General features: G+C 38.6%; 1 protein-coding gene across 1 annotated transcript in view; it reads left to right on the top strand.

Moving 5' to 3' along the window:
- The first annotated feature begins 1623 nt into the window (after positions 1 to 1623).
- The window catches only part of SLC5A12 (solute carrier family 5 member 12), a 44335-nt gene continuing 18409 nt past the window's right edge, over positions 1624 to 27549 (top strand). Inside the window, exons 1-8 of the mRNA XM_061140074.1 lie at positions 1624 to 1967; positions 9486 to 9551; positions 10791 to 10842; positions 12453 to 12520; positions 17379 to 17533; positions 17654 to 17794; positions 23425 to 23554; positions 24435 to 24523. Of these exons, the coding sequence (XP_060996057.1) occupies positions 1629 to 1967; positions 9486 to 9551; positions 10791 to 10842; positions 12453 to 12520; positions 17379 to 17533; positions 17654 to 17794; positions 23425 to 23554; positions 24435 to 24523 (1040 nt within the window). The 5' untranslated portion in view covers positions 1624 to 1628. The remainder of the gene's footprint in view (positions 1968 to 9485; positions 9552 to 10790; positions 10843 to 12452; positions 12521 to 17378; positions 17534 to 17653; positions 17795 to 23424; positions 23555 to 24434; positions 24524 to 27549) is intronic.

Raw genomic sequence — 27549 nt, 5'->3', positions numbered from 1 at the left:
ATCTAAACAGACATCTCTCCAAAGAAGACATACAGATGGCTAACAAACACATGAAAAGATGCTCAACATCACTCATTATCAGAGAAATGCAAATCAAAACCACAATGAGGTACCATTACACGCCAGTCAGAATGGCTGCTATCCAAAAGTCTACAAGCAATAAATGCTGGAGAGGGTGTGGAGAAAAGGGAACCCTCTTACACTGTTGGTGGGAATGCAAACTAGTACAGCCGCTATGGAGAACAGTGTGGAGATTCCTTTTTGTTTTATTTATTTTTTCCTTTGCTGTGCAGAGCAGAAACATACTTACAGACTTAGAAAATGAACTTGTGGGTACCAGGGGGAAGGCAGAAGGAGCAATAGATTGGGAGTTCGGGATGGACATGTACACACTGATATATTTAAAACGGACAACAAACAAGGACCTAGTCTATAGCACAGGGAACTCTGCCCAATTCTCTGTAATAACCTAAATGGAAAAATAATTTGAAAAAGAATAGATGCATGCATATATATAACTGAATCACTTTGATGTACACCTGAAACTAACACAACATTGTTCATCAACAAAACTTCCAATATAAAATTTAAAAAATAAAAAAGTAAAAAAAGGAGTAATAAAAATAATTTTAATGCACACAGAAAAAAGAATCTATAACTGAATTCTTCTTTCTCTTATTTGTCCTGGTCTTAACTTAAACTTAACCTCTGTGCACAAGTGTTGTGAGCTGGAAAAATGGTGGAGAGACAAAGAAGAAAAAGTTGAGAACTACAGGCAATGTTTTAATTATTGGTAAGTTTATTTTCTGAAGCCTAGAGTCAAGAGAGAGTCAACTATTATGTTCCTAGTTGCTTGGCTATAAGCACATGTAATTGTTATTTACAGATCAGAAAACGGGGGTCAGAAAGTCTGAGCACTTAAAGATTCACCATAACTCTATAAGGTGTTATCATTCCATGTTCCAGCTGAAGCTCTAAGAGTTTAAATAATTCATCAACAATATCACAGCTCACTTAAGTTTGCACCAACTTGAGCAAAGGTCTCCTGACTCCTTGTTCTTTGCTCCTTTTTCTCCACACCCACTGCCTCAGGAAGTCACAAGTACACACCTTTACTCTCCCTTACTCGGAAGAAAGACACCAAGTGATGGTTGTGTTGGCATTTTACAGATTTGTTTAACTCATTAAAAATGCTGAGGTGGTGAACTTGAATCACTCCTATGTTTCCCAGCAATATTTAACCTTAAGTTAAAAGAAAACCTCTGAGATTAAAGAACATGTTATCTGGCAAGTGCATCTAACCCCCGGTGGTTATTAATTTCAGAATACATCTGAATCCCTTCTCTGCAGCAAATGCTTTAGCAAAGGAACAGAGAGCTCCAGGCCAGGGTCAGATTTCAAGTTCTTCTCTGTTGATGCCCATACCACTACCAGAATCCTCTTTGCTGTCAACTTCTGAGATCCTTCCCAGGTACAACTTGGTGTCTGAAGTTGCTACCTAAGTGCCTCTGGTCATCATTCTCTTAACACAACCTCAGCCCCCTCTCACAGCAAAGCATATACTGTACTGAGCTTTGCTTTTGGAAAAACAGGTTGAGAGCAACCCTCTGGTGCCTATACTTCTCAGCATGGAGGTGAAGAACTTTGCAGTTTGGGATTATGTTGTCTTTGCAGCCCTCTTTATCATTTCCTCTGGAATTGGGGTGTTCTATGCAATTAAGGAGAGAAAAAAAACAACTTCGAGGGAGTTTCTGGTCGGTGGACGGCAAATGAGCTTTGGCCCAGTGGCACTATCCCTGACAGCCAGCTTCATGTCTGCCGTCACTGTCCTGGGGACCCCGGCTGACGTCTACCGCTTTGGAGCATCCTATGTCCTCTTCTTCATCACGTATGCATTGGTCATTATCCTAACATCAGAGCTCTTTCTCCCTGTGTTCTACAGATCTGGCATCACCAGCACGTACGAGGTAAAACAACTACTTGCTTCTTTTTTACTTTGGGAAGAAGAGTTTCTGTTTCCTCTCCACTTGAACAGAATTTTTTATGCTTGCTTTTTCCCTCTAGTACACATCTTATGTGTATTATGTCTTAATGATAACATATGGCGGTTGAAAAACACTTATTTGCAGGATAATTACACATCACAGCAAGAAATTATTACAGTGTTATTGGGGAAAGTTTAAGCTTTGGACACGGACATACCTGTATGCAGAGACAGCCACAGACATCTACACCTTCCATCTGTAGAGTGAAAGTAACAAAGTCAAGCTCTGAGGCTATTTCAATGATTAAATGAGAATTTGTTGGTAAACATCTAAAGCACTGCCTAACTCATAGGAGATTCTCAGTGAAAGAGAACTGACCTTGTTACGTGTTTTATTTTATTCCGAAAAGTACAAAGAACATTGTGTATTGTCACTTTTTGGCTGAGAAAACTGAGATAGAGATAGATGAATTAAGATTGTACAGTAGATTGTGCACTTTTGGTAAAGTGGTTCAGTTACTTAAACCAGTTGCAAATATGTAACTGAGGAGATTTGAGACCGTACAGATAGAGGACACACAGGGATTTAGTTGAATTTAATTTACCCTTTTTACCAAAATTTACCCTATTTACCAAAATACATTTGCCCTTTATATATTTTTTAAATTGTAGTACCCTGATACAAAGAAACTCAGATTGTGTAAAGTATATATTTTGGAATTGCCTCTTTATTTGTAAGAATTAGCAGTGTCAGGGGTGGGGAACGGGGCAGGAGGGATAATTAGAGAGTTTGGGATCAACATGTACACACTGCTATATTTTAAATGGATAACCATCTGTTCAGCAGAGGGAACCCTGCTCAACGTTACGTGGCAGCCTGGAGGGGAGGGGAGTTTGGGGGAGAATGGATACGTGTATGTGTATGGCTGAGTCCCTTTGCTGTCCACCTCAAACTATCACAACATCGTTAGTTGGTTATACTCCGATATAAAATAAAAGTTTAAAAGAGAGAGAGGAAAGCATTGGCAGTGTGGCATATGGGTTAAAGGCATAAGCTCTAGACTCAAAACAGTCTAGAGTTACTTGGTTTTTGACTACTAGCTCTGCCACTTAACTAGCTGCATAGCTTTGGGGAAATGACTCATCTTCTCTGTATCTGATTTTAACACACATAAAATAAGAATAATAAAAGGGTCTATCTTAAAGAATGTCTGTGAGGAGTAAATGAGTTATTATATGCAATACTCTTAACAGAGCCTGGCAAATGGTAAGTATAGAGGAAAAATTTGTATTATTATAATTATTGTTCTTGTTGCTATTGTCCCCAAATTTATAGTCTCACTGTAGAGGCTTTAATTTATGTTTACTTGTTCATCCTCCATTTCTTGCTACCTATCCATGGATACTCTTACCAGGTCTTTTAAAGTAGAAAGGACTGAGAGGGGAGAGTTTATTTCCCCATCTCGTGAATCTGGGATGGCCTTGTGACTTGCTTTGGCCAATAGAATGTAGCAGAAGTGATGTGTGAATTTGGAGCCGAAGTCTCGTGAGCTTATAGCTTCTGCCTTTGCCTTCTTGGAAGGCTGTCCTGATACAGCTATGTCAGGAATCGGATCTAGCTGATCTCACTTCTGGAGGATGAATGGACACATAGAGGAGAACAGAGGCAGGCTGGTTAGCAGCCAACACCAATCACCAGGCTTGTGAGTGGGGCCATTTTGGACTTTCTCCCTCAGCTTATCTTCCCATTGACTGCAGCCCCATAAGAGCCTTGGGCAAACAAGTAGAGCAATCACTCACCCAGTCCTAAAAACTGTGAGAAATATTAAGTCCTTAGTTTTTAAGTCAATGACTTTTGGGGCTGGCAATAACCAACTGATTTAAATGCTTTAATATGCAGAGAGATTTCAAGACTAATCTATGAATCTGGGCTACTTTGTCACTATTCTCTCCCATGTCAAAGCATAAGGAATTGTTCTCACCCTCAAGTTGTAAATCAGGCTCAGCTCATTTGCAATAGCATGCATTTTCATTATCTCCACTTGGACAGTTTATAATTAGTCTCACCATGTTGTCTCCACTGCAGTTAGAGTTATTTTCTTCTTTCTGTTATCAAACATTAATAGATCCAGTCTGTTATAATTTACCCTCAGCTCTAGCTTGTGGGCTACCTACTTTCTCATTTTTCTTAGTCTTCTTCTTCTTTTTTTAATTTAAAGCACAAACTTGTTATTCCTATTCTATTTATTTATTTTTTTGGCTGCACTAGGTCTGCATTGTGACACATGGGCTGGCAAACAGGTTTAGTTGCTCTGCAGCGTGTGGGATTAAACTCGTGTTCCCTGCATTAGAAAGTGGATTCCCAACCACTGGACCACCTGGGAAGTCCTTTCTTGCACTTCTTAAACTAAATAGTTTCTGAACTACTTACTTATCTCTAATCCAGATTTTTCATTATAATGCCAAGACTTCTCTATGTCTTCTTCCATGGTGTTTTCTAAGTATTATAGATTATATACTCTTTATTTCTAAATTGCTTTCCTTTTACTTCTTTAAATTACATTTGTGGCATTTTAGTAATTATAGTTAAAAGTTGAGAAATTAGATGTGTAGGTATAAAATATCATTATTGAGTATTATTTCAGTATAGTAAATATTGTGACAAAATATTTGTTGTAAAATGGATGTTTAGTGTGTGATAGGGTCTGAACCACTGTCATCAGACTTTTTTAGACCATTTTAAGGATTGGTTTTTACTCTCAGTGAGATAGGTCATTACAATGTTTGAGCAGGAGAGTGACTTGTATTTCAAGAGTATTCCTCTAGCAGGATATTATTGCTGAAGCAGGGGGTCTAGTTAGGAGGCTACTGCCATAATCTAGGCAAGAGATGACAGAATCAGTGTGGAGACAGAGGGGATGACACAAGTGGAATTCTGAAAGTGGGGGGAGGAGATGCCAGGATTCTTCTATGAATTGCATGTGGGGAGTGAGACAAAAAGAGGAGTCAAGGATGGCTTCATGTTACTTGGGCTTGAACCCACATGAAAAGTGGACTTGTTATTTCCTGAGATGGAAAAGAGTGTGGCTAGATCAGGTTTGGGGTTTTGAAAATAATCCATCATGACAATAAATGTTACCTGTGCTATTTTTAGAAACAAGCATGATGTGTGCAACTTTTCTGCTGAACTTCCATTTTTACTTTTGACTGTACCCAGTATTCTTGCCCGGAAAATTCCATGGACAAAGGAGCCTGGTGAGCCTCAGTCCATGGGGTTGCAAAGAGTCAGACACAACTGAGCAACTGAACATGCTTGCTTGCAAAACTATACATCTAGCAAAGATGACCACTGGATGAGTGAGTGAGTGAATACAATCTTTCAGATGGAAAATTATGCAGTTTGAATAGTCTCTTATTATGCAGTGAGATAGTGGCAAAGCTCAAATTAGAATTCAAGGAGCCTTACTTCATATATATATATTTTTTTTTTCTTTTTTTTTATTAATACTGTCTCTCTAGTTTGACCAAATTGAATGAATTTAGAGGAACTAAACTGAGGTGGATGTTAAAACCAATGACTTTTTCTAGATTCCTATAGCAGCTTCCTTACCCTGTCTCCATTTTTCAGTAACAATTTCCTGTTTGCTTTCCTAGACTTCATATGCTATCCAGACAATATCATATATTTTGGGTTTTGTTACATTTCTCAACTTCTGACATTGCTTTTTATGTCAGTTATCTATTGCTGTGTAACACATCACCCCAAAATAAATTTCTTAATACAATTATATCTGTTCACAATTCAGTGAATCAGTAATCTGATCTGAGCTCAAGAAGGTCTAATAAGACAGTCAGGTTCTTCTTCTGGTCTAACTTGGGGCTATCTATGTGACTGCATCAGCTAGTGCTTTGGCTCATTGGTCTAGGCAAACTCAGATGGGACAACTTGTATAATAGCATACCAGACTTGGTCTCATCTTACAGTAGGCTATCCTTGACTCTTAATGTTATGGGAGAAGAATCTCTGTCAACAAGAAGGTATAGCTTATCACACAAGCAATTCTGCAGTCTCCACTTGAATCATATTTGTTATTAATAGAAATATCACTGTCCTAAATTGCATTTGCCCAGAAGCAAATCCTGAGACAAGGAGTTGTATGCAAGTCATTTTTTGGGGAAATGATGTTATTAAACTATCAGTAGGCCAGTGGCAAGTAAGACATGGAAAAAAAAGCCAATGTTTTTGAGCAGGTTGTTAATCATGAGCAACTAAGGTTCCATCTCATTGGGGAGCTCAGGGAAACAGGATAGGTCACATATCAGGGTTGGCCTCCCTGAAATGAAATTACCGGGATTTTTCGGGTCCAACTTTCTTCTATCATTGGATTTCGGCAGTTCTAGTCCGTCCTGGGCAAGGGCTGAGATAAAGCCCTCAAGCAGATAATCACAGAACAGTTAGATGCCATCAAGGTGTACTGGGACAGAGAGTGGCAATAAACTACAGGATCACGCCCACAACAACCACTACGGTCACTAAGATCCCATAGATTCCTGTCCCTGCACTTGGTGATCCACCATGTCGGTAGATCATACAAGTGTCAATTTTAGAAAGAAGGAGCCATGGTTCAGTGCAATAATCTAATAATCTAATCTTCCCAAGGACGTGTAATCTGAACCTAAGTTGTCCTCAACGTAAAAGTTTTGTTCTTTTTTTTTTTTTTATCCTGTGATAGCTGAGACTCTCGGATCCTTCCTCAGTGACTTCTTTATTTCTTTAAAAATATTTTCCTTGTACATGGTGCCCTCATTCACACATCCACCTGATTCACAGTGTACTGAATGCATAATCTGAAGAAAGATGGGCTGAAAATAAGGCAGTTCTTTCCTTGGGGGAAGGGTTGAGCAGGTAAATTGGGAGATGTGGATTAGTGTGAAATCCAGTGACAATTTTGCCAAGAGGAGTCTATTCTAGGGTTTTAAAGAAAGTCCCGTCTTAAGGCATCAAACAACTCTTACTTATGTATCATTTCTAGGAAAAAGGAGTAGCTAATTCTTGGTTTAATCAAAATGATTTTTCTTAAATTAGATAACTATTACCAATTAAAAATTACTACCAAGAATTACTACTCAGATATTAAATGCTCAAACCATTTGCTACTTTTAACATTTATTTTGTTCATTCAACGCATGTTTATTATGCACTGGAATAAAAATATTAGTGCTTTCTAGAATAGGAATTGTAGGAATTCAGGAATACTTTTGTTGACCCCCAACAGTAAATCAGATACATCTAGTTAGTATGTTCATAGCTCCCTGTAGCTTTTCTTCTAGTACATACCATCACTGTAACTTTACTGTTATAAATTTAGTAGTCTCCTCCTCTCATCTGTAAAGTCCTTTGGGTCATGAACTATATAATATTGTATCATTATTGTAGTTCAATATCATTGTAGGTCAGAATACAATATGGAAGACAATGGATAAATATTTGTTAAATGAATACATGAAAGATGAAGATAAAATGAAAAAATTGGACACTGTTTACACGCAGCATGGAAAATAAATGGCAGACTGGAAGATGCATTCACCTCCTTCCAAAAGTGGTCTTCCCAGTGCTCAGTGATAAAGAAGCCACCTGCTAAGCAGAAGATACAGATTCTATCCCTGGGTCTGGAATATTCCCTGGAGGAACAAATAGCAACCCACTGCAGTATTCTTGCCTGGGAAATCCCATGAACCAAGGAGCCTGGCAGGCTACAGTCCATGGTGTCACAAAGAATCAGACACAATTTAGCAACTAAACTACTACCACCACTCTCCAAAAGGGATAATAAATGTCCTAATGTTAGGAATCCAACTCTAAAATACAAGGTAGCTGGTGATCAAGTGCTAAAGAAGTTTAGTATAATTCCCTTAAAAGCTCGGAGGGGAAAGTATGAGTAGGAACAAGAATGGTGACCAGGCTCTTGTTTTTGAAAGATGACTAATAATTGGTGAATTTTGAGGGTTGGGGGAGGCTCTCTTACACTGAAAAATCTTTCTATACAGAAGAGAAATCTGCAGGGTACAAAGCATGCTGGCTGAACAATTCACAGTGATTTTATGTACACAGTAAATCAGGTGAGGGCTAGTGATGTTGAGAGGGGAAGAGTGTGGATCAGATAGTAGAGGGTTTAGAATGGAAAGCCTGGATGTGCATTTGTTTTGTTAGTGATAGAGAATCACTGAAACCTTTGAGTAAACGTGTGATATGACCAGTGTTCTTCTTTAGGAGAATCGATGTGGCAGGTGTGTGGTTGGTGGAATGGGTGGGCATGATTTGGAGAGAGCTTAGAGAGCTCAGATGGGGGGGTTATTGCATTGATCTGGGCAAGAGGTAAGAAAGGCCTGAGCTGAATCTGGGGGCAGTGTGGCTAGAAAAGGAAATAATGGCTTTAGTACTTCTAGTAGGAAGAGCCCTGGGGAGAGAGCCAGAAGACCTTTTAACTGAAAGAATAATAATTAAAAAAAAATTTTAGGTATTTATTTTCTCTGACCATCATGTGAAGTTTGAGCAAAAATTGATCTTTAATACTTCTTTTCGTTGAGTTAGACAAGGCTGTGGTCCATGTGATCAGATTGGCTAGTTGTCTGTGATTGTGGTTTCATTCTGTCTGCCCTCTCTCAGCGACTACTGTCTTACTTGGGTTTCTCTTTTTTTTTTTTTTGCTCCAACCCTAACCCCGCCTCCTTACTTGGGTTTCTCTTATGTTGGACATGAGGTATTTCTTCACAGCTGCTCCAGCAAAGCGCAGCCACTGCTCCTCACCTTGGACGTGGGGTAGGTCCTCTCCGCCATGCTCATGTGCCGTCCATCTAGTCAAGGCTGTGGTTTTTCCAGTGGTCATGTATGGATGTGAGAGTTGGACTATAAAGAAGGCTGAGCACAGAAGAATTGATGCTTTTGAACTGTGGCGTTGGAGAAGACTCCTGAGAGTCCCTTGGACTGCAAGGAGATCCAACCAGTCCATCCTAAAGGAGATCAGTCCTGGATGTTCATTGGAAGGACTGATGTTGAAGCTGAAACTCCAATACTTTGGCCACCTGATGCGAAGAGCTGACTCATTTGAAAAAACCCTGATGCTGGGAAAGATTGAGGACAGGAGGAGAATGGGACGACAGAGGATGAATGGTTGGATGGCATCACCGACTGGATGGACATGGGGTTGAGTAAACTCCAGGAGTTGGTGATGGACAGGGAGGCCTGGCGTGCTGCGGTTCATGGGGTCGCAAAGAGTCGGACACGACTGAGCGACTGAACTGAACTGAACTGAACTGAATACATTTTTGACCTTAAACCATCCGAATTTGCTTCCCTTTCTTTCAAGTTCAAATAGGGTAAAATCGTGTTATAAAGCTAAGCATTAAACTCAGAGAAATACCAAGAAAAAGCAAACCTTCTTAGCAGCCCTTAAATAAAACTTGCTGATTCTTTGCATGTCCTTCTCTTTGTTCTTTCTAGTACTTACAACTACGATTCAACAAACCAGTTCGCTATGCAGCCACAGTCATCTACATCGTGCAAACGGTAAGGGGGAAGGACTGCTGCAGAGGTGGGTCGGGTGGCAAGAATGGGTTTGTTTATTTCAAGAAGCAATTAACACAGTTAAAGGAAAGATTCAACACTAAGAAGAATCTACTGTCTTCCAAGGATAGCACTTTCAAAATATGTGATTTTAAAGAGCGATTTCCACATTTCATAGACTTCATATATCTGTATAAATAATAACAAATACATATCATAAACCACCAGGGGGGCAAAAAAGCATTTTCTTAAATTTATTGTGAACTCTTATTTAAAAACTGGTACAAGTTGCTTTTGATATGAAATGGTCTGGTAATTGGTTTTTTTTTGTGTGTGTGTGTGCTAGTTTAGCTGTGTTGAACCAGAAATACTTGTTTCTGGTTCAATACAGAAATGAGTTAGTTTCTGAAAATTAGTTTGAAATTATACTCTCAAACCAATACTCCCACATCCCCTTTTGGATTCTTCTCCTACCTCCTTGGTTCTAGGGTATCCTCTTGCTGCCCACAGCTGCCTGTGGGATAGCTTCGATGCATTTCAATGACTCACCAAGAATTTTCTGCTAGAAGATAACCTTCTTCCGTTTTCTAAATTAAAACTTCCATCAGTGACTGAAGGATTTAAGAGCAAGAAAACAGGGCAAACAATGCTCCTTAACCTGTTCATGGTTATTTGCCTTTTAAAATTCTCACATGGATCTCTAAATGGTGAAATTTCATTTCTACTACATGGGACCAGACCCACTTCTGTCAGTGTAGTGGCCTCCAGTTCTGGGAGTTTGAAGATATGCCCATAACGGAAGCCGCCCATGTTGCTAGTTTTCCCTGCAAGGTGCTCTCCTCACAGATTATTCCAGCTCCACTCTAAAGTCCATGTTTCAGCACACTGCTAAGATGTGTTTGTGTCATGGTGAAATGTGTATGACGGGGCTGTAGAAGGGTGAGTCAACAACCGAACCCTGTTTTCAAGTCCGTCAGAAATACAACAGCCGTAGCCATAGAATCTCAAAATTTACAGCCATTTTAAAAGTCCAAGAACCTTCCTCTGTCTCATGCTTATTATCCCTTTTGCAAATTAGTTACAGTTGTCAAGGACTTCAAAACAAGAGTGTGAGGGAATGAAACGTTTGGAACAAGTGGAAGGAAGTGGAGTGCTATGGCCATAAGGAAATTTTTAGGAAGGCTTCCTTTCCATGTCACTCTTCTCACCTCACCATTCACCTGAGTCTTGTCTCTCCACCAGATTCTCTACACGGGAGTGGTGGTGTACGCTCCTGCTCTGGCCCTCAATCAAGGTGAGTTAGCCACTCTGTCTTGTGCTTTCCACCATTTTTATACCCGCATTGTTACCTTGAGAAATATATGCACAAAATCTTGTTGGGAAGACATTCCTGTGGTCAGAATACTATGAATTACTGTAGTTGTCACAACATAAAGCTCTAAAAATTAAACATTGAAAATAATGTGAATAACTAGTTACTTGACTTTGTCCACATGGTTTCAAACATCCAATTTGATTGTCGTTCGTTTTCTAATCACTGAAGTAATGACAAATTTTTTTGAGGTTTGGTTGATTTACAATATTGTATTAGATCCAGGTGTAACATTAAAGTGATTCAGTTATATGTATATTTTTCAAGTTATTTTCCATTATAGGTCATTACAAGATATAGGATATGGTTCCCTGTGCTAAATCTTTGTTGTTTATCTTTTTCATGCGTAATAATTTAGAAGTAGCATTAGAAATCCTGTGTGTGTGTGTTAGTCCCTCAGTCATGTCCTACTCTTTGTGACGCCATGGACTCTAGCTCACCAGGCTCCTCTATCCATGGGATTCTTCGGTCAAGAATACTGGAATGGATTGCCATTCCCTTCTCCAGGGGATCTTCCCAATCCAAGGATCAAACCTGGGTCTCCTGCATTGCAGGAAGATTCTTTACCATCTGAGCTACCGTTTATCCCTACTCCCTCGCTTTCCCTTTTGGTAACCATAAATTGACAGTTTTGTATTGTATACCAACCTAAATAAGGTCATCTATAACATATGGCTCTTTCTCAGTAATCTCATGAAGAGGATACTCTGAATACATGAGTAAAAGGTGTTTGTAGTAATTATTTTAAGATTTACACTTGACCTTGTTGAAAGAATAGAATCCCAGGGGGGACAAAGGAAAGAAAAACCAAAAGCAAAAGAAATTTCATAATGATATCTATAATATTAGAAGTCCTCAATATTCAATTTAATTGTGCTATGTGCTTATACTGAAAAATATTTATTCACAGTCATTGTTGAGGTGGTTTCAAAGTATGCAGCCTTTGTTAAGAAAAGCAAACAAATAATGAAATGTTTGGTGCAGAGATTGGACTAACTTTTTTAAGAAAAACAAACAAACAAACAAACAATTGGTACAGAGATTGGGAACTCCAGAATCTTAACAGAAAAAATTTTGGCTTATAACATTACATGAAAATTATGGACTGGGTTGCTGCTTCTCAGTTGTTTTAGTCGTGTCTAACTCTGCAACCCTATGGACTGTAGCCCACCAGGCTCCTCTGTCCTTGGGATTCTCCAGGCAAGAATACTGGAGTGGGTTGCCATGGCCTCCTCCAGGGCATCTCCCCAGCCCAGGGATGGAATCCATGTCTCCTGTGTCTCCTCCACTGTAGGTGGACTCTTTACTGCTGAACCACTGGGGGAGTCCCATGGACTGGGTTCAATTATAATAATATAATAAAATAATCTCTATCAGACGTGATAAAATTTAATTTCATTTTATCACTTCTAATTTGATTTCCATTTGCCCAAAAAGAATACAGACAAGAATATTGTGACTTTTTCCTCATAAAGTTTGTTCTTTTACTGTCCTTAAAGGAACTTCTTTCAATATTTTTTCTTCTTTCATAGTGACTGGGTTTGATCTCTGGGGCTCTGTGATTGCGACAGGAACTGTTTGCACATTCTACTGTACCCTGGTATGTATCTAGCTGTGAAAAAGTATTTAGTGCTACCTCCTAGTATGGGATAAGGGAAAATTTCCAACAACAAGGCATCTAAGTATAGCAGAAATTGCTATTTCTCAATTAAATAGAAATATTCTTCTTTATCTGTAACAGTTTTCTGAGGAAGGTGCTGTTGTTTTATTTAAAATCCTTTTTCATATCAACCATTAGTAGAATTTGAGCTCTGGGCTCGTTTGAGAGAGCCATGAGTAAAAGAAGATATAATGACAGAAATATCTCCTTGCTTGAAGGTTAGGTGGCCATATGCAACTACTGAGGGAAAAAAAATGTGCTCATTAACAGTGATTATAACCCTTAAGTAACATTTATATTGGGTTGGCCAAAAAGGTCATTTGGATTTTTCTGTAACATCTTATGGAAAAGCTGAACAAACTTTTTGACCAGCCAGTACTTCATTGACTACTGGTTAAGGAATAAAAAATGTACCAATGAACAAGGATGTCTGGTATTTTGTAAACTTGAGGATTCCACACCTTGATTTTCTCTCTTATTGATGGATAAGCTTGGATTACATTTAACATTTGGCTTTACACATGCTTAGCTTTAACCAAAGAACCTGGGTGGTGTTGGAAATTATATTTATGAAATTGTTACAATTAGTTTAGTTCAAAAAATATTCATTGAACACCTATTATCTGTCATGCCCTATAATAGGAATCTTTATTCTTCTGAGTCTTTGATACCATGCTTGCTAAGTCACTACAGTTGTGTCCGACTCTTTGTGACCCCATGAACTGTAGCCTGCCAGGCTCCACTGTCCATGGGATTCTCTAGGCAAGACTACTAGAGTGGGTTGCCACGCCCTCCTCCAGGGGATCATCCCGACCCAGGGATGGAACCCGAGTCTGCGTTGCAGGCAGATTCTTTATCATCTGAGCCACCAGGGAAGCCCTATTGGTACTATCATTCAGTTCAGTCACTCAGTCGTGACCGACTGTTTGCCACCCCATGGACTCCAGCATACCAGGCCTCCCTGTCCATCAACAACCCCCGGAGTTTACTCAAACTCATGTCCATTGAGTCAATGATGCCATCCAACCATCTCATCCTCTGTCATCCCCTTCTCCTCCTGCCTTCAATCTTTCCCAGCATCAGGGTTTTTTCTGATGAGTCAGTTCTTTGCATCAGGTGGCCAAAGTATTGGAGTTTCAGCTTCAACATCAGTCCTCCCAATGCATATTCAGGACTGATTTCCTTAGGATGTACTGGTTGGATCTCCTTGTATTGGTCCTATATATGAACCTATAAGTAACTAGTTAAGATTATGGCAGTGGTTCCCAGATAGTCGGATCTTTCTTTCCGACTGTCTGTCTTTCCCCCTTTATAGAGAAAAATAAAGTAATTGATATATTATCATATAGTATTTTGATATAGCATACTGTCCATGCATTTTGTCCTTGTGTGCATATCACCTACTCTTTTTAACATATGTTATGGTAATATACAATTTAAAAATGCTCTTGTCTCTTTTTTCATACTTGTAAATCCCATCTTTTCTTTGCACTACAAAGTTTCATCTTATTTTTTTTTCCATTCCTTTCTTACTACCATATTTCTGTTCCAGACACACATCTCCTTTTGTTGTTGTTCATTCCCTAAGTCAAGTCTAACTCTGTGCCAATCTATACAGTACAGCACAGCAGGCTCCCTTTTCCGTCACTATTTCCTGGAGTTTACTCAAATTCATGTCCATTGAAATGGTGATGCTATCTAACTCTCTCATCCTGGACTTCCCAGGTGATGCAGTGGTGAAGTGTCCACCTACCAAGCAGGAGACTCAGGTTCCATCCCTGGGTTGAGAAGATCCCCTGGAGAAGGAAATGGCAACCCATTCCAATATTCTCGCCCAGAAAATTCCAGGACAGAGGAGCCTGGAGGGCTACACTCCATGAGGCTGCAAAAAGTTAGACACGACTGACCATACACACATCTCCTACCTAAATTAAAAATGGGCTTCTACTTCGTACATGTCTGGCCATATGTAACAGATTAGTGACTTCGAAGTATTTGCCTGTAGGAAGATAACTAGATGCGTTGCCACAACGCAGGGACACAAAAGGCAGACTTCTTAGCAACAGTAATGGAAGCCAGAGCAGTGAAACAGTATCTTCAAAGCATTGAAAGAAACAATTGTCAATTATAAATGTGTATTCAGCAAAACTATCTTTCAGCAAAACTATCAACTGTCAAGAACTAAGAGAAATTACCATTAGCATATTTTCCCCAGAGAATAACCTAAAGGAAGTATTGTGGGAAGAAGTAAAATTCTCTAGATTTTGATGGAAAAAATGACAAAAATATAATAATGAACATTTAGTAAGTCTAGTCAAACAATTTTTAGTGCTTAATGATAATAATTTTATATAATTTATTTATATATATTATATATATTTATAGTATATAATATATAATAAATATAATAATTTCATAGTGTGGTATAATTTATGTACTGTTAAATAATATAATTTACAATATTAAAATGTAATAACAATAGTGAAAAAGTTAAAGTGAAGTTGCTCAGTCATGTCTGACTCTTTGCGAGCCCGTGGACTGTAGCCTGCCAGGTTCCTCTGTCCATGGGATTCTGCAGGCAAGAATACTGGAGTGGTTGCCATTATATGTAATTTAAGGATTAAGAAAAAGAATAATTTCATTTAGACATCAATAGCATGTAAATCAGGGAGAGAGTACTTAGATTTAAAGATGTTTTAATCTTTGAATTGTTGGAGAGTAAGACATTTTAAAAATTTAGACTTTAAATGAAAAATTCATGGCACAATTTCGAGGGGACCCATTTAAACAAAACAGTCAAAGTAGAAAAAGGGAATTAAAGTGGAAAAAAATAGCCTTCAACTGATTTAAGCAAAAGGAAAAAAATATATAGAAAAAGTAGAACAAATAGCAAAAAGATGTCAGAAACAAGTCTGGATATTTTAAAAATCACAATAAACAAAAATGAGCTAAATGTACTACCTCTTAATTGATTTCAGTGCTTCCCTCCAGCCTGCATACCTCTGTCAGCCTAATCTTCTTCAAACATGCATCTCTTCATGCCACTTGACTGGCCTAATGCTCTCTTTGCTTCCCATTGTTCACAGGATAAAGTGTAAGCTTCTTAGACTAGCGTTGAAAATCTTTCAGTCTGTGAGTCAGTCCGCCCAATTTGATCTCTCCTCACCACACCTCTGTTCCATCCTCTCTGGCCAGGCTGCAGTTTTCAATGTCTCACCAAAATAATGGCTCATCCACCTAACACTTGCTCATATTGCAGTCTCTTTACTCTGATAATCTCATGGATGTATAGCATAGCTAAGATAATCAGTGGACAGTGAAAGAGATTTTAAAAATAAGAAGAAATAATTCCTGCAATCCAGGAGTTTGCAATCTAGTGAGGTAAACAGTCAGCAACACAAAACAACACAGACTGATTAAATACCTAAGTGACACTCAAGATACAATCAGGATTATATACAAGTGGTGTGTGGGTGGGTATGTTTCTTGCTATATGAAGGAGTCATAAAAATCAGAGAAGTTTTCATGCTAGCTATAGTCTGCCTTTTGATGCACATTTGATAAAGTGGTTTGTTCTCTTGCCCCAGGTCTAGCTCACATTCAGGTTTATACATACTTTTGCATAACCCATGCCAAATAGCCTCTGAAAGGATGTCTTTGGCATTGGTCTTTGTATCACCAACATCTGATGTTTTGATTTGGATTTGGAAGGGTTTTATCGTCTTTCAAGAAAATAAAAATACCACTACTTGGGAGGAGTAAGTAAGAGATTGAATATCCCTCCAATCAGAAATTGAACAGAATATGCAAATACAATGCATCTGGAAGGGACTTTTATGTCTATTTTTTAAACTCATTTTAATTTTAATTACACAAGAATGATGTAATCCAATGTCTTCTTTCTTCTCAAGATAAAGATGAAGCCTGTCATCTTTTCTTAGAAGTTCTTGACACTCTGGAGGAGTAACTGAGGATAATAATTCTATTTTTCAGCGTTAAAAATATCACATTCTTTCATTCTCATAGTGCTTATTCATTTTCAAAGAACTTTAAAAATATATCACTTCATTTAATCTTTCCTATTTTGTGCATTCCACCTTCGCCATGGTCCTAAAAGATTCTTCAGGAGCTTCTTTCTTTCCTCCTTTCTTCTTGCCCACATAGTTCCAACTAGAATTGTACATTGGAGTCACCTGGGGGGCTTTCAGAACCACTTAGAACTGTCCCAATCCAGACCTCAACTTATTCTGAACTCCTGGGAATGGGGCTCAGACATTGCTTTTTTGTTTCTGTGCTTTCAAATTCCCCAAGTGACTCTAAAGAGGATCCAGATTTGATAACAACTGCTCTAACCACTTGCTTAATCACCCTTTCCTGAAATAGACTGTTAGATTCACCCTCCTGACAATTTGGTTTGCTCATCTCACCATTTGATCTTCCTCCAGCTCTTAAAACTCTTTTCTCCATGAATGTATGGAATCTATCATTCCTTCCTAGTTCTTTTCTTTTTTTTTCAGTAGCCTACCATCTCAATTTCCCCAAATTTATTCAGTATCACTAAATTTACAAAAATAAATCTCAAGTTGTACAAACCAGACCCAGGTGATTATCCTAAATAAACTTGGCACATAAAAGGTGTTCATTGACCATGAAAGGAAGGAAGAAGGAAAGAATGAAAGGAAGGGAGAAAGGGAGGGAAAAGACAGAAAGATGTCTAGAAGATAGCAAAGAGGTTGTGCAGAAATGGAAAAGTTTGAGTCTTCACTTTAAGAACTCACATCCATTCTCTTCATTTCAGGGAGGATTAAAAGCAGTAGTGTGGACCGATGCATTTCAGATGGTTGTCATGATTGTGGGCTTCTTAACGGTTCTCATTCAAGGATCAAACCATGCTGGTGGATTACACAGTGTATTAGAACAAGCAGAAAATGGATCTCGACTATATATATTTGAGTATGTCCAATGCTACTTTTTCTCATTTTATAAAGATTTAGCTGTATGACCTCATCACCTAAAATAATATTTGAGTATCAAAGGAATGTGTTTGTTCACTCATTTCTCTCTGCTTCATAGCTTTGATGTAGATCCTCTCAGGAGGCACACTTTTTGGACAATCTCAGTGGGAGGAACCTTTACATGGCTTGGGATCTATGGAGTTAATCAGTCGACCATCCAGCGATGCATCTCTTGCAAAACAGAAAAGCATGCCAAGCTGTAAGTTATTAATAAACAATTTTATGTTTTCTTCTCTGCCCTTCTTGGGTATTTATATGCTTTGAGTGTGTATACATGTGTGTAAAAGAGAGGAAGAAGTGAAGTGAAGATTCGTTTAACCCTTTCAATAATTTTTGAGGCAGGCATGACTAGTCCCTTCTCCATGAGGAAGTGGCAGGGCTGGGATTTGAACTTTTTTTGTTTACCTTTGATCACTATCACTTGTTGCTTTCATTTTTTTTTTTAGAAATTACTAGGTTAAATTAGGTGCTGTGGGAGACAATGCAAAGATAAGGAGCACCTATGTCTTACCTACAGTTTTGGTGATGGGTTGGTTCTCATCACCATTTCCATTCACCATGTGGTCTCTTCAACTAGCATCTTTATTTTGATGGATTTACCATAAAAGTTTCCAAGGAGGTTAAAAGAATAAAACACAAGATAATGAGGCAGTCATAACAGGACTTTAGTGGCTCCAGCTCCTGCCAGGATAATCAGTCACCAGCCTTATCAGGTCGCTTACTCTGAAGAACCACAGAGTCACAACTTGTTAAGCCTTTTTTAAACCATACAAGTCATCCCACTCTCGAGAGTGGAGACCAAATGAAGTTATACACTGTTGTTGTTTTTTTGCAAAGCTGAATAAATAAGCTAGAATTGCATTGAAAATAGGCATTTCATCCTCCTTGCAGCTATCCAAAGTTCCAGCCTCTGCAGCCTTAACTTCTTTTGGAGTGAGAAACAGTCTCTATAAATATTTCCACAGCTGATCATAAAGACTTTAAGTGCATAGTTTCTTATTTAGATGGAATAAAAGATACAAGTAAATGGACATGGTTCAACATTTTGTGACTTGAATTACAAAAGGGAATATATTCCCTTACTTATATAGTTCACATACCCTCAGAAGGAAGAAGTGAATGTGTTGTTTACTACTCTATCATTTCATATCTTATTACAATAAATAATATCAAACTCTCTACACATGTAATCATCACTTTATCAGATAGTTGAATTGCTTAAAATATATTCAAGATCAAATGTAATTTTGATCTTAAGATTCATATAAAATTAGAGTTTATTTAAAATTCTGTATTAAAATAAACTAGAGGATATCTGATAGGGGAAGAATCCATAGGTGAAATAAACAATAATTCTCTGTTAGAGCAAGGGTTTTTTTGGTCTTATGTGCTTGTGTTATACTGTTTATTCTTGTGAACATGACCAATTTCTTCCTTTTACTATAATAATACCTAAAACTTAGGAAATGTACTTTTTTCATCATATTCCCCACAAGCCCAAGAATGATGCTTTGTGCTTATTCACTATTTCTTACTTATTTAACAAAGCAATGCTTCAAAAAGGTTATGCTTATATATGTGAGTGTCTAAGCATATAAACTGATACATATATACATAGGAATTTGTGTGTGTGTGTGTGTGTGCAAGTGTGTAGGAGTGTATGTGTGTGTAGCAGTGTGTGTGTGTGTGTAGGAGTGTGTGTGTGTGTGTGTGTGTGTAGGAGTGTGTGTGTGTCTGTGTGTGTGTGTAGGAGTGTGTGTGTGTCTGTGTGTGTGTAGGAGTGTGTGTGTGTAGGAGTGTGTGTGTGCACACATGTGTGTAGGAGTGTGTGTGCAGGAGTGTGTGTGTGTGTGTGTGTGTAGGAGTGTGTGTGTGTGTGTGTGTAGGAGTGTGTGTGTGCGGGTGTGTGTAGGAGTGTGTGTGTGCATGTGTATGTGTGTGTGGGGAGTGTATGTGTGTAGGAGTGTGTGTGTGTGTGTGTGTGTGTGTATGGGTGTGTGTAGGAGTGTGTGTGTGTATGTGTATGTGTGTGTGTATGTAGGAGTGTATGTGTGTGTGTGTAGGAGTATATGTGTGTAGGAGTGTGTGTGTGTGTGTGTGTGTGTGCAGGAGTGTGTGTGTGTAGGGGTGTCTGTGTGCAGGAGTGTGTGTATGTAGGAGTATGTGTGTGTGCAGGAGTGTGTGTGTGCACAAGAGTGTGTGTGTGCACACATGTGTGTGTTTAGGAGTGCGTGTGTGCAGGAGTGAATGTGTATCTGTGTGTGTGTGTGTGCACGTGCATGTGTGTGCGCGCGGGAGTGTGTGTGCACGCGTGTGTGTGCAGGAGTGTGCACGTGTGCAGGATTGTGTGTGCACATGTGTGCAGGAGTGTGTGTGTGCAGGGTGTGTGTATGTGTGCAGGAGTGTGTGCACACGTGTGTGTGTGCAGGAGTGTGTGTGTGTGTGCAGGAGTGTGTGTGTGTGCAGGAGTGTCTGTCTATACTCCTGCAAGTGTACTTATGTTCATATATCTTTCAGTCTCATTTAGTGGACTGGTTTAAATTAAGCAATCTATTCATAATAGTTTCTTGGAAGTTGTTACATTAGTATTTGATGCCTATGAAAACTGTCAGAAAAGGAGAGATACTCATAAAGGAAGAAATGTGTATAATTTCCTAAGCATTTAAGATTGCCATTCTTGGTTTGACCCATCCCCACTCCCATGGAGGGACCAGAACTATGACAGGAATTTTGTTAGAATAAGGAAAGATGAAAAAATAAAAACTGTCTTTAGAAAATATTTACCTGTAAGAATCTAAGTTGATTTAATTGATACCATCCAGGAGTCAGAAATCAGCCCAAGTGGTCAGTACAGTTAAAGTGCACACAGCTGGAGGGGAGATTGCTAGAGTAGGGATCTACTGGGACCCTCATTTATCACACAACTGGAACATCAAGGCCACCACTGGGGCACCTGAATACCACTCAGAGCCAGCTGCCAGCAGACTCTGACCTAGAAGGCTGTACAGAATGTTGATCACAAATACCAATTCAATTATCTAAGAGCCTGATGTGATTAAAACAATTCATCAAGGCTAAACCTATGCATCATTGGTAGGCGAAAATACATCCAGAAAGTTCATAGTGAATGACCATGCATTTAATTGCATGGTCAGAATTCTGATTACTTACTAAGGACATCTTCATCTTAAGCTAGATCTTCTTCACACCTAGGAATAGTATCACTTACTGAGTCATCTTAGATGTGCTCCCTGGAAACTTCCTTGGACTCTTGTTTCTAGACTTCCATTTACATTTCAGGACTGCTGGTGGGAGATAGTGCTGTGAGGGCAGGAGAAGCTGGTGCAGGTTATCAGGTCCCTTCCCACCACCACTCATCTCCCAGCTAAGGTGAGCACGTCCACATGCAGTCGCTTATGTTCCATTCTCATTGCCTTTGTTTATTTTCTTTATATCTCTTATCATATATAAAAACACTTTATTTTGCTTTGGTGATTATTACCTGCCTCCAGTGGCTTCTGGGTTTCCCATTGCTACGTCCTCAGTACCTAGAAGAACCTGGTACATAGTGATGCCTAATAAGTATTTTCTGAATGAATCAATTAAATGGCTTAGGTTGCAAATAGGAGAATTAGCCTTGCAGGGAGTTCAAGAATATCTCTAATGAAGAAAATGGGCTTCCCAGGTGGTGCAGAGGTAAGGAATTCGCCCACCCATTGCTAAAGATGCAGGAGACACAGGGGTTCAATCCCTGGGTTAGCAAGATCCCCTGGAAAAGAGCATGACAACTGACTCCAGTATTCTTGCCTGGAGAATCCCATGAACAGAAGAGCCTGGCTACAGTCCATGGGACCACAAAGAGTCAGACATGACTGAGCACGCACACACATCTAGATCCAGTATGAGACTAGCCAAGTTTCAAGTCTTCTCTGATGTCATAGTCTTGGGCAAATTGGAAAAGAACTTCCAGACATGAAGCAGAATGAGAGGAGAATAGTTTCTTAGAGCAGAAGACACTGTTGGAACAGTGGGATGGCTCAAGGGAGAGTTGAGGTTTTTGTGGCTAGTAGCCAATTTTTAGAGCTTCAAGTCAAAGAAAACTCCTGCTGGAAGGGTGGCATTAGATTATTGGTTAGGGTGCTATAGGTTGGGTAATAGAGTGGGTACTTTTACCAAATATGGGGTCAGGGAGTGGCTGATTTAGATTAGGAGGGCTCATGGCAATGGCTGCTGTGGCGCCTAGTCAGTTCCAGAGTTGACCTTGGTGCAGGCTCCACGTCTGTGGCCTTGGCACACGGCCTTACACCTATGTCCTGGGTATATGGCTCCACACCTGAGATTTAGAAAATGTGTAATATTTTGACTTTCAAAGGACAGTATGAATACCAAATAGCCATAGGATACTACAAATGCACTCAAACTGAAGTTAAGCAGAATTTTGTAGAATTTAAAAGAATAAAAAAGAATTGCTCCAAAGAAATAGGGAAAATGACTTTAGGTTTTTCATACTTTATATTGCCTTTTAAAAAAACTGAACTTTAAATTTCATCTGATTTAATCCCTAAAGTGAATATTGCCAAAATGTGTCTACTTCTACATTTATCTCATCATCCCTCTGGGGGGAAAAAGATGTTAAAACATAAGTTGGCTTTTTGACAGTTTCATGAATTGAGAGAGGGGAAATTATTTGAAGTTATATAATATGAGTGATTGATACATGAAATTTCACCCAAGGAATTAGACCTGACCCCATATTTGAGGCTTCGCAGAAAACCTCTCAATTTCAGAAGCTTTACAGAAAAACTCTCGAATTCAAAAACCCATATAAAATCTACCTCGTTCAAACTTCATAATCAGTCTAAAAATGTAACGTTCCCAAATAAAAAAGAAAAAATACAAAATGTAATGATTTTTTTTAATTGCAATATAATCAACATAATATGGGGCTTCCCCGGTGGATCAGTGGGAAAAAATCTGCCTGTAATGCAGGAGCCACAGGAGATGCAAATTCAATCCCTGGGTTGGGAAGATCATCTGGAAGAGGACATGGCAACCCACTCCAGTGTTCTTGCCTGGAGAATCCCATGGACGGAGGAGCCTGGTGGGCTACAGTCCATAGGGTTTCAAAGAGTCGGACACGACTGAAGTGACTTAGGATGGGCATAATATTATATTCATTTCAGGTGTGTAACATAGTGACTTGATATCAGAATATATAGATTTCTGAAGGCTATAGAATTTTATTTTATAGCAAAAAGGCCCTCCAAATTTTGTCTTGATTCTTTGGTAATGACTTTGTTGACTTAGAAAAATGCACAATGTGACAGATGCAAGTTAAATTTTATCTGGGGCAAAAAATGAGAACTGAAGCCCAGAAGATAGCACTTCAGATAGCTCTGAGAAACTGCTCCAAAGAGGCAGAGGGAAGGGTCAGTACATTTGTGATTTTGGTGAAGAAAGAATACATGCAGTCAAGCACATGTTTTTCCAGAAGGTTTCTAACTAGTCTTGTGAAGGCTTTGCTAGTCACTAGGAACAGTCATCACCATGAAGAATTTTAATGCTTTTCTAGATACAAGGAGATATAAAAATTGAGCTCATAAAATTAGCTCCTTAAAGTATCTAACTATCTGAAGACCTGTCCTGCCAGTTTTTTCCTGAACACAGAGCGCCTCATTTCTGCTCTCCAACCTAAACTCCTTTCAGGGAGTGTTGAAAATCAGCAGCTGCAACAGCTCATGATTTAATGCCATGGCAAGTGCCAAATTGTCGTTGACAACCTCATCACATTATAGCATGACATAGAGTCTACCATGTGTTCTTTTCTAGAGCCTTGTACTTCAACTTGCTGGGTCTCTGGATCATTCTGCTATGTGCAGTCTTTTCTGGTTTAACCATGTACTCTCACTTCAAAGACTGTGATCCTTGGACTTCGGGCATCATCTCAGCACCAGACCAGGTATGTGCTCCCTCGGGGCCAGCTGAAATGAGCATGTTTCTAGCCATCACTAGATAATGTTGAGCCTTTCTCTTTTTCCACCTGCACCTTTAGCTATTTCCCAAATCCCACGATTTGATTTCTATCCTCCCCTCTTGGATGATATTGTCACAGACCAGGATCTATAGTCTTCACTGTCTCCTCCTACATGTTAAACTGTCCCACTGTGTCTTGTGGGAGCTCCTCTCCCACAAATCTGGTTCCAGAGTAGAACCATAATACCTAGATTCCCTGAAGACCTGTTTTAAGCACTTGTTTTTACAGCTTGGTTTCTATCATTAAGGTAAACAGGCAAGAAAATGGCACACATTGAAAACATTAAAAAATATTAAACATTTCTGAACATTCTAAAGTTCATACAATAGGTTTTCCTAGTATGACTGTCCCCTTCCTACCCCTTCTCCTACCCTACAGCTGGACCTCAGATCGATGGAAATTGGATGGATCATAACTTCATTAGCTGGCATTTAAAACCAAAGTCAATGAAAACTCCTTTATTATTACTTTCTTTTTTCCCCCACCTCCTTTTGCTATAAAGCTACAATACATGCTCAGATGCTGTCTTGCCCAACTATTTATGACCCCATGGACTGTCACCCACCAGTCTCCTCTGTCCATGGGATTCTCGCAGCAAAAATCGTACATGACTGGAGTGATGTACTATTTTCTCCTCCAGAGGACCTTCCCACCCCAGGGATGGAACTTGTGTCTCTTACATCTCCTGCATTGGCAGGCAGATTCTTTACCACCAGCGCCACACAGGAAGCCCCCGAAATCCCACATTTCAAACATTGCTGATGAGACCACTCACCTGTCCCGTCTCGTCTTGCCTCTTCTTCAGCTGATGCCATACTTCGTCATGGAGTTATTTTCCACGATGCCTGGACTTCCAGGACTTTTTGTGGCTTGTGCCTTCAGCGGAACTTTGAGGTTAGTGCATTGATAACACGTGACAATAGTGTTCTGATAATGAGGATGGTAATAACAAAGCAACAAGGATGACAAGAGTATTAGTGGTACTCACCACCAGCATTACTGAGTCCTCACTGTGTATCAGCTGCCTGCTGAATGCTTTATATGTATCTGCTCATTAGTTGTCATACATTATATGAGACGGAAAATACTCATTATCTTCAGCTGACAGATAAGGAAGCTGAGATTCAGCAAGGTAGATAACTTACCCATGGTAAGAGAGTAAACTGCAGATGTGGTATATAAACCTAGGCCTGCCCTTGCACTAGATCTCTCTGTTTATTTTCTCAGCTTCTTCTGGAGCTCACTGCCCCCATGGGTTCAATCACTTGCCCACAAGGCAGCTCTGTTTGCTGGCATTTCTCATTCAACTGCAGTATATTCTTCCAGATCTCTCCTTTGCAATCCATTCTCTACACCTTCAATAACACACTCAGATAGCTAAGAACATCCATTTCCAAAATGTAGACATTATTCTAAATTCAAAATTATTCACACGTTTACTCTGACAGATATGTTAAAAGGCTCATACTATGCCAGGCACAGCTGGTGACCGTGGGGATGCTGCAGACAAGATTGACGTAAATGTTGCCCTTAAATAGAGTTTGCATTCTAGTAAACATGGGAGATGGACAATATATAACTAAACAACAGTAACAAAAAACAAGATATTGTTTGATGATGACAAATAGTATAAAGGAAATGACAGAGTGATAGCTAGAGAGAGGTTAGGTTTGGGAGCTCTGTTTCTGAGAGGGTCTTTAGTGAACTTCTATTTAAGTGTATGACATTTGCGTTGAGATCTAAAGGGTGTGAAGATCACAAACAGGAATTTTTGCAGGCAGTGAGGAGGGCAAATACCAAAGACCCAGGGACATAATCTGCATGAAACAGTTCAGGATCAATGAGAAGAGTTGAAGCTTAAGGAATGAAGAGGAGAGCAAATGAGGAGAAATTGGAAGAGGCGAGCAAGCATCAGATCAGGGAAGTTTTTATGAAAGACTAAAGAGCTTTCACTGCATATTAAATAGGAAGGCATTGGAAGATTTGAAGCAGAAAGTTTAAGTGAGTGATGTCATACAACTGAAGACTCAGTCTTCTTTTTGAAGGGAAGGGGCTGTCACCAAAGAAGGAGTGGTGAGAGCAAGTGACTATAAAGGAGACTTTTGCTTTAATCCAGGTGAGACGTGACAGTCATATGGAGAATGATGGGGGCAAGAGTGTTGAGAGCAATAGACTAAAACAATAAGACAGTATCACTGTTTTAGATTCCACATATAAGTGATACCATATGGTATTTGTCTTTGTCTGACTTAATTCATTTAGTATAATAGAAATTGCCTTGAGCAGAAGTGGGGTTGTCTATCTTTCCATCCTTCACTGGCCATTTGGATTTCTTTTTCTGCAAAATGCCAGTTCATGTTCCCTGTTATTTGTTTTTTCTTTTGAGTTTATATACATATATATATATATATATATGGGAAAAACTTATTAATATATATCTCATTTTCTCCAATTTCTCCTATGTATATTTGCTTTATTAATATTTTTGAGTATATGGAGCTGCTATATCATATTAATTTTTTACATTATGATTTCTAGGTTTATATCATTCTTATGAAGGCTTCTCCATTCCATGCTTACAAATAATCATCCAGACATCATTCTAGTATACTTATTGTCTTATTAAATGCTAAAATTATTAAATCATCTAGACTATACATGGGGTATATAAAGAAAAGAAGTGGAGTTCCTGACTTATTTATCTGCTAAGATAGTAGCAAGTTGTCCCCTTATTTTTAGTGAAAAGTCATCTTTTCATCACTGACTTGAATGCTACTTTTATTACATCCTACCTTCTTTAATATTTTTGGAACTTTTCCTGGATTTTCTGTTACAGTCCTCTGATCTATTTGTGTACAGCTATGATGATACTAATAATTCTAATGACTAAGCTTTAAAGAGTGGTTTTAAATATGTTAGCTTAGTATATAGTATTTGTTCATTACTTTTACAGAATTCCCCTCATATCAGTTTTTTTTCTAATTATTTTCAGTCCATTCTATAGAACTTAAATGTACTCAAATCATAATATTTGCAAATACTTTTGAGTTCTTCTTTCCTAATAGCTACACTTCTATGTTCACTCTCATATAATTATGCTTTGAGAACAATGATAAGAAAATTGAGGGATTACAGAAATCTTTGTTTTGTTATACACTTTAAAGGGAACGGTTCCTGGATATTACCAGTAAATATGATACCAGGTTTTGGTTTGAATGATATTATTTATTTACATTTAATATATTTATATAAAACTAATAAAATCATAAATAATAACAATAATACATATATTTATTCTACTTTTAGGAAATATTTTTATCAGGGAGATATATGGGATTGTGATTATTATTGGCATTTTTGAGATGACTATTGTTTTCTTTTCTAGCTTTTGACATATCAATATTAGAATGCTGATGTATTTCCAAAATAACAATATCTCTGAATTCACATGATTTTAGCTTGCTTATGGTGTAATTTTAATTTAGTGTTTTGCTGGATTATTTTTGCTACTATACTTCATAGGATTTTGCATCAGTAGTACAAATGATATTGTTCTGTGGTGTTAGTATCGGTATCTTAGGGAAACTAACGAAGAAACAATGAACAGTAGAGGATCAAACACAAATAGGGATGACACATTAACTTTCATTTGGTCCCTCGCTACAGAACTTGATTTATTTATTCAATTTTCCTAAAGCTGACTCCATAATGGATGAATATAGCTGTCAACAGATTGATTCTCTCTTAAAAGAATGGTTGATTCTTTCGATCTCAAATCCAAAAATTCCAAGAAAGAGATACACTGGACAGTACATATTATAGAGAGATTTCTTTTGCTATAAGGTTAAGGAGGATGTTGGGTTAGAGAATGGGGAAGACAAGGGTAGGGGTAGAATAAAGAGATGGTGGTTTAGTGATAG

The sequence above is a fragment of the Dama dama genome, chromosome 1 (assembly GCF_033118175.1).
Source record: "Dama dama isolate Ldn47 chromosome 1, ASM3311817v1, whole genome shotgun sequence".
In the NCBI taxonomy this organism is placed as follows: domain Eukaryota; kingdom Metazoa; phylum Chordata; class Mammalia; order Artiodactyla; family Cervidae; genus Dama; species Dama dama.
This window is presented reverse-complemented; position numbering and strand designations above follow the sequence as displayed.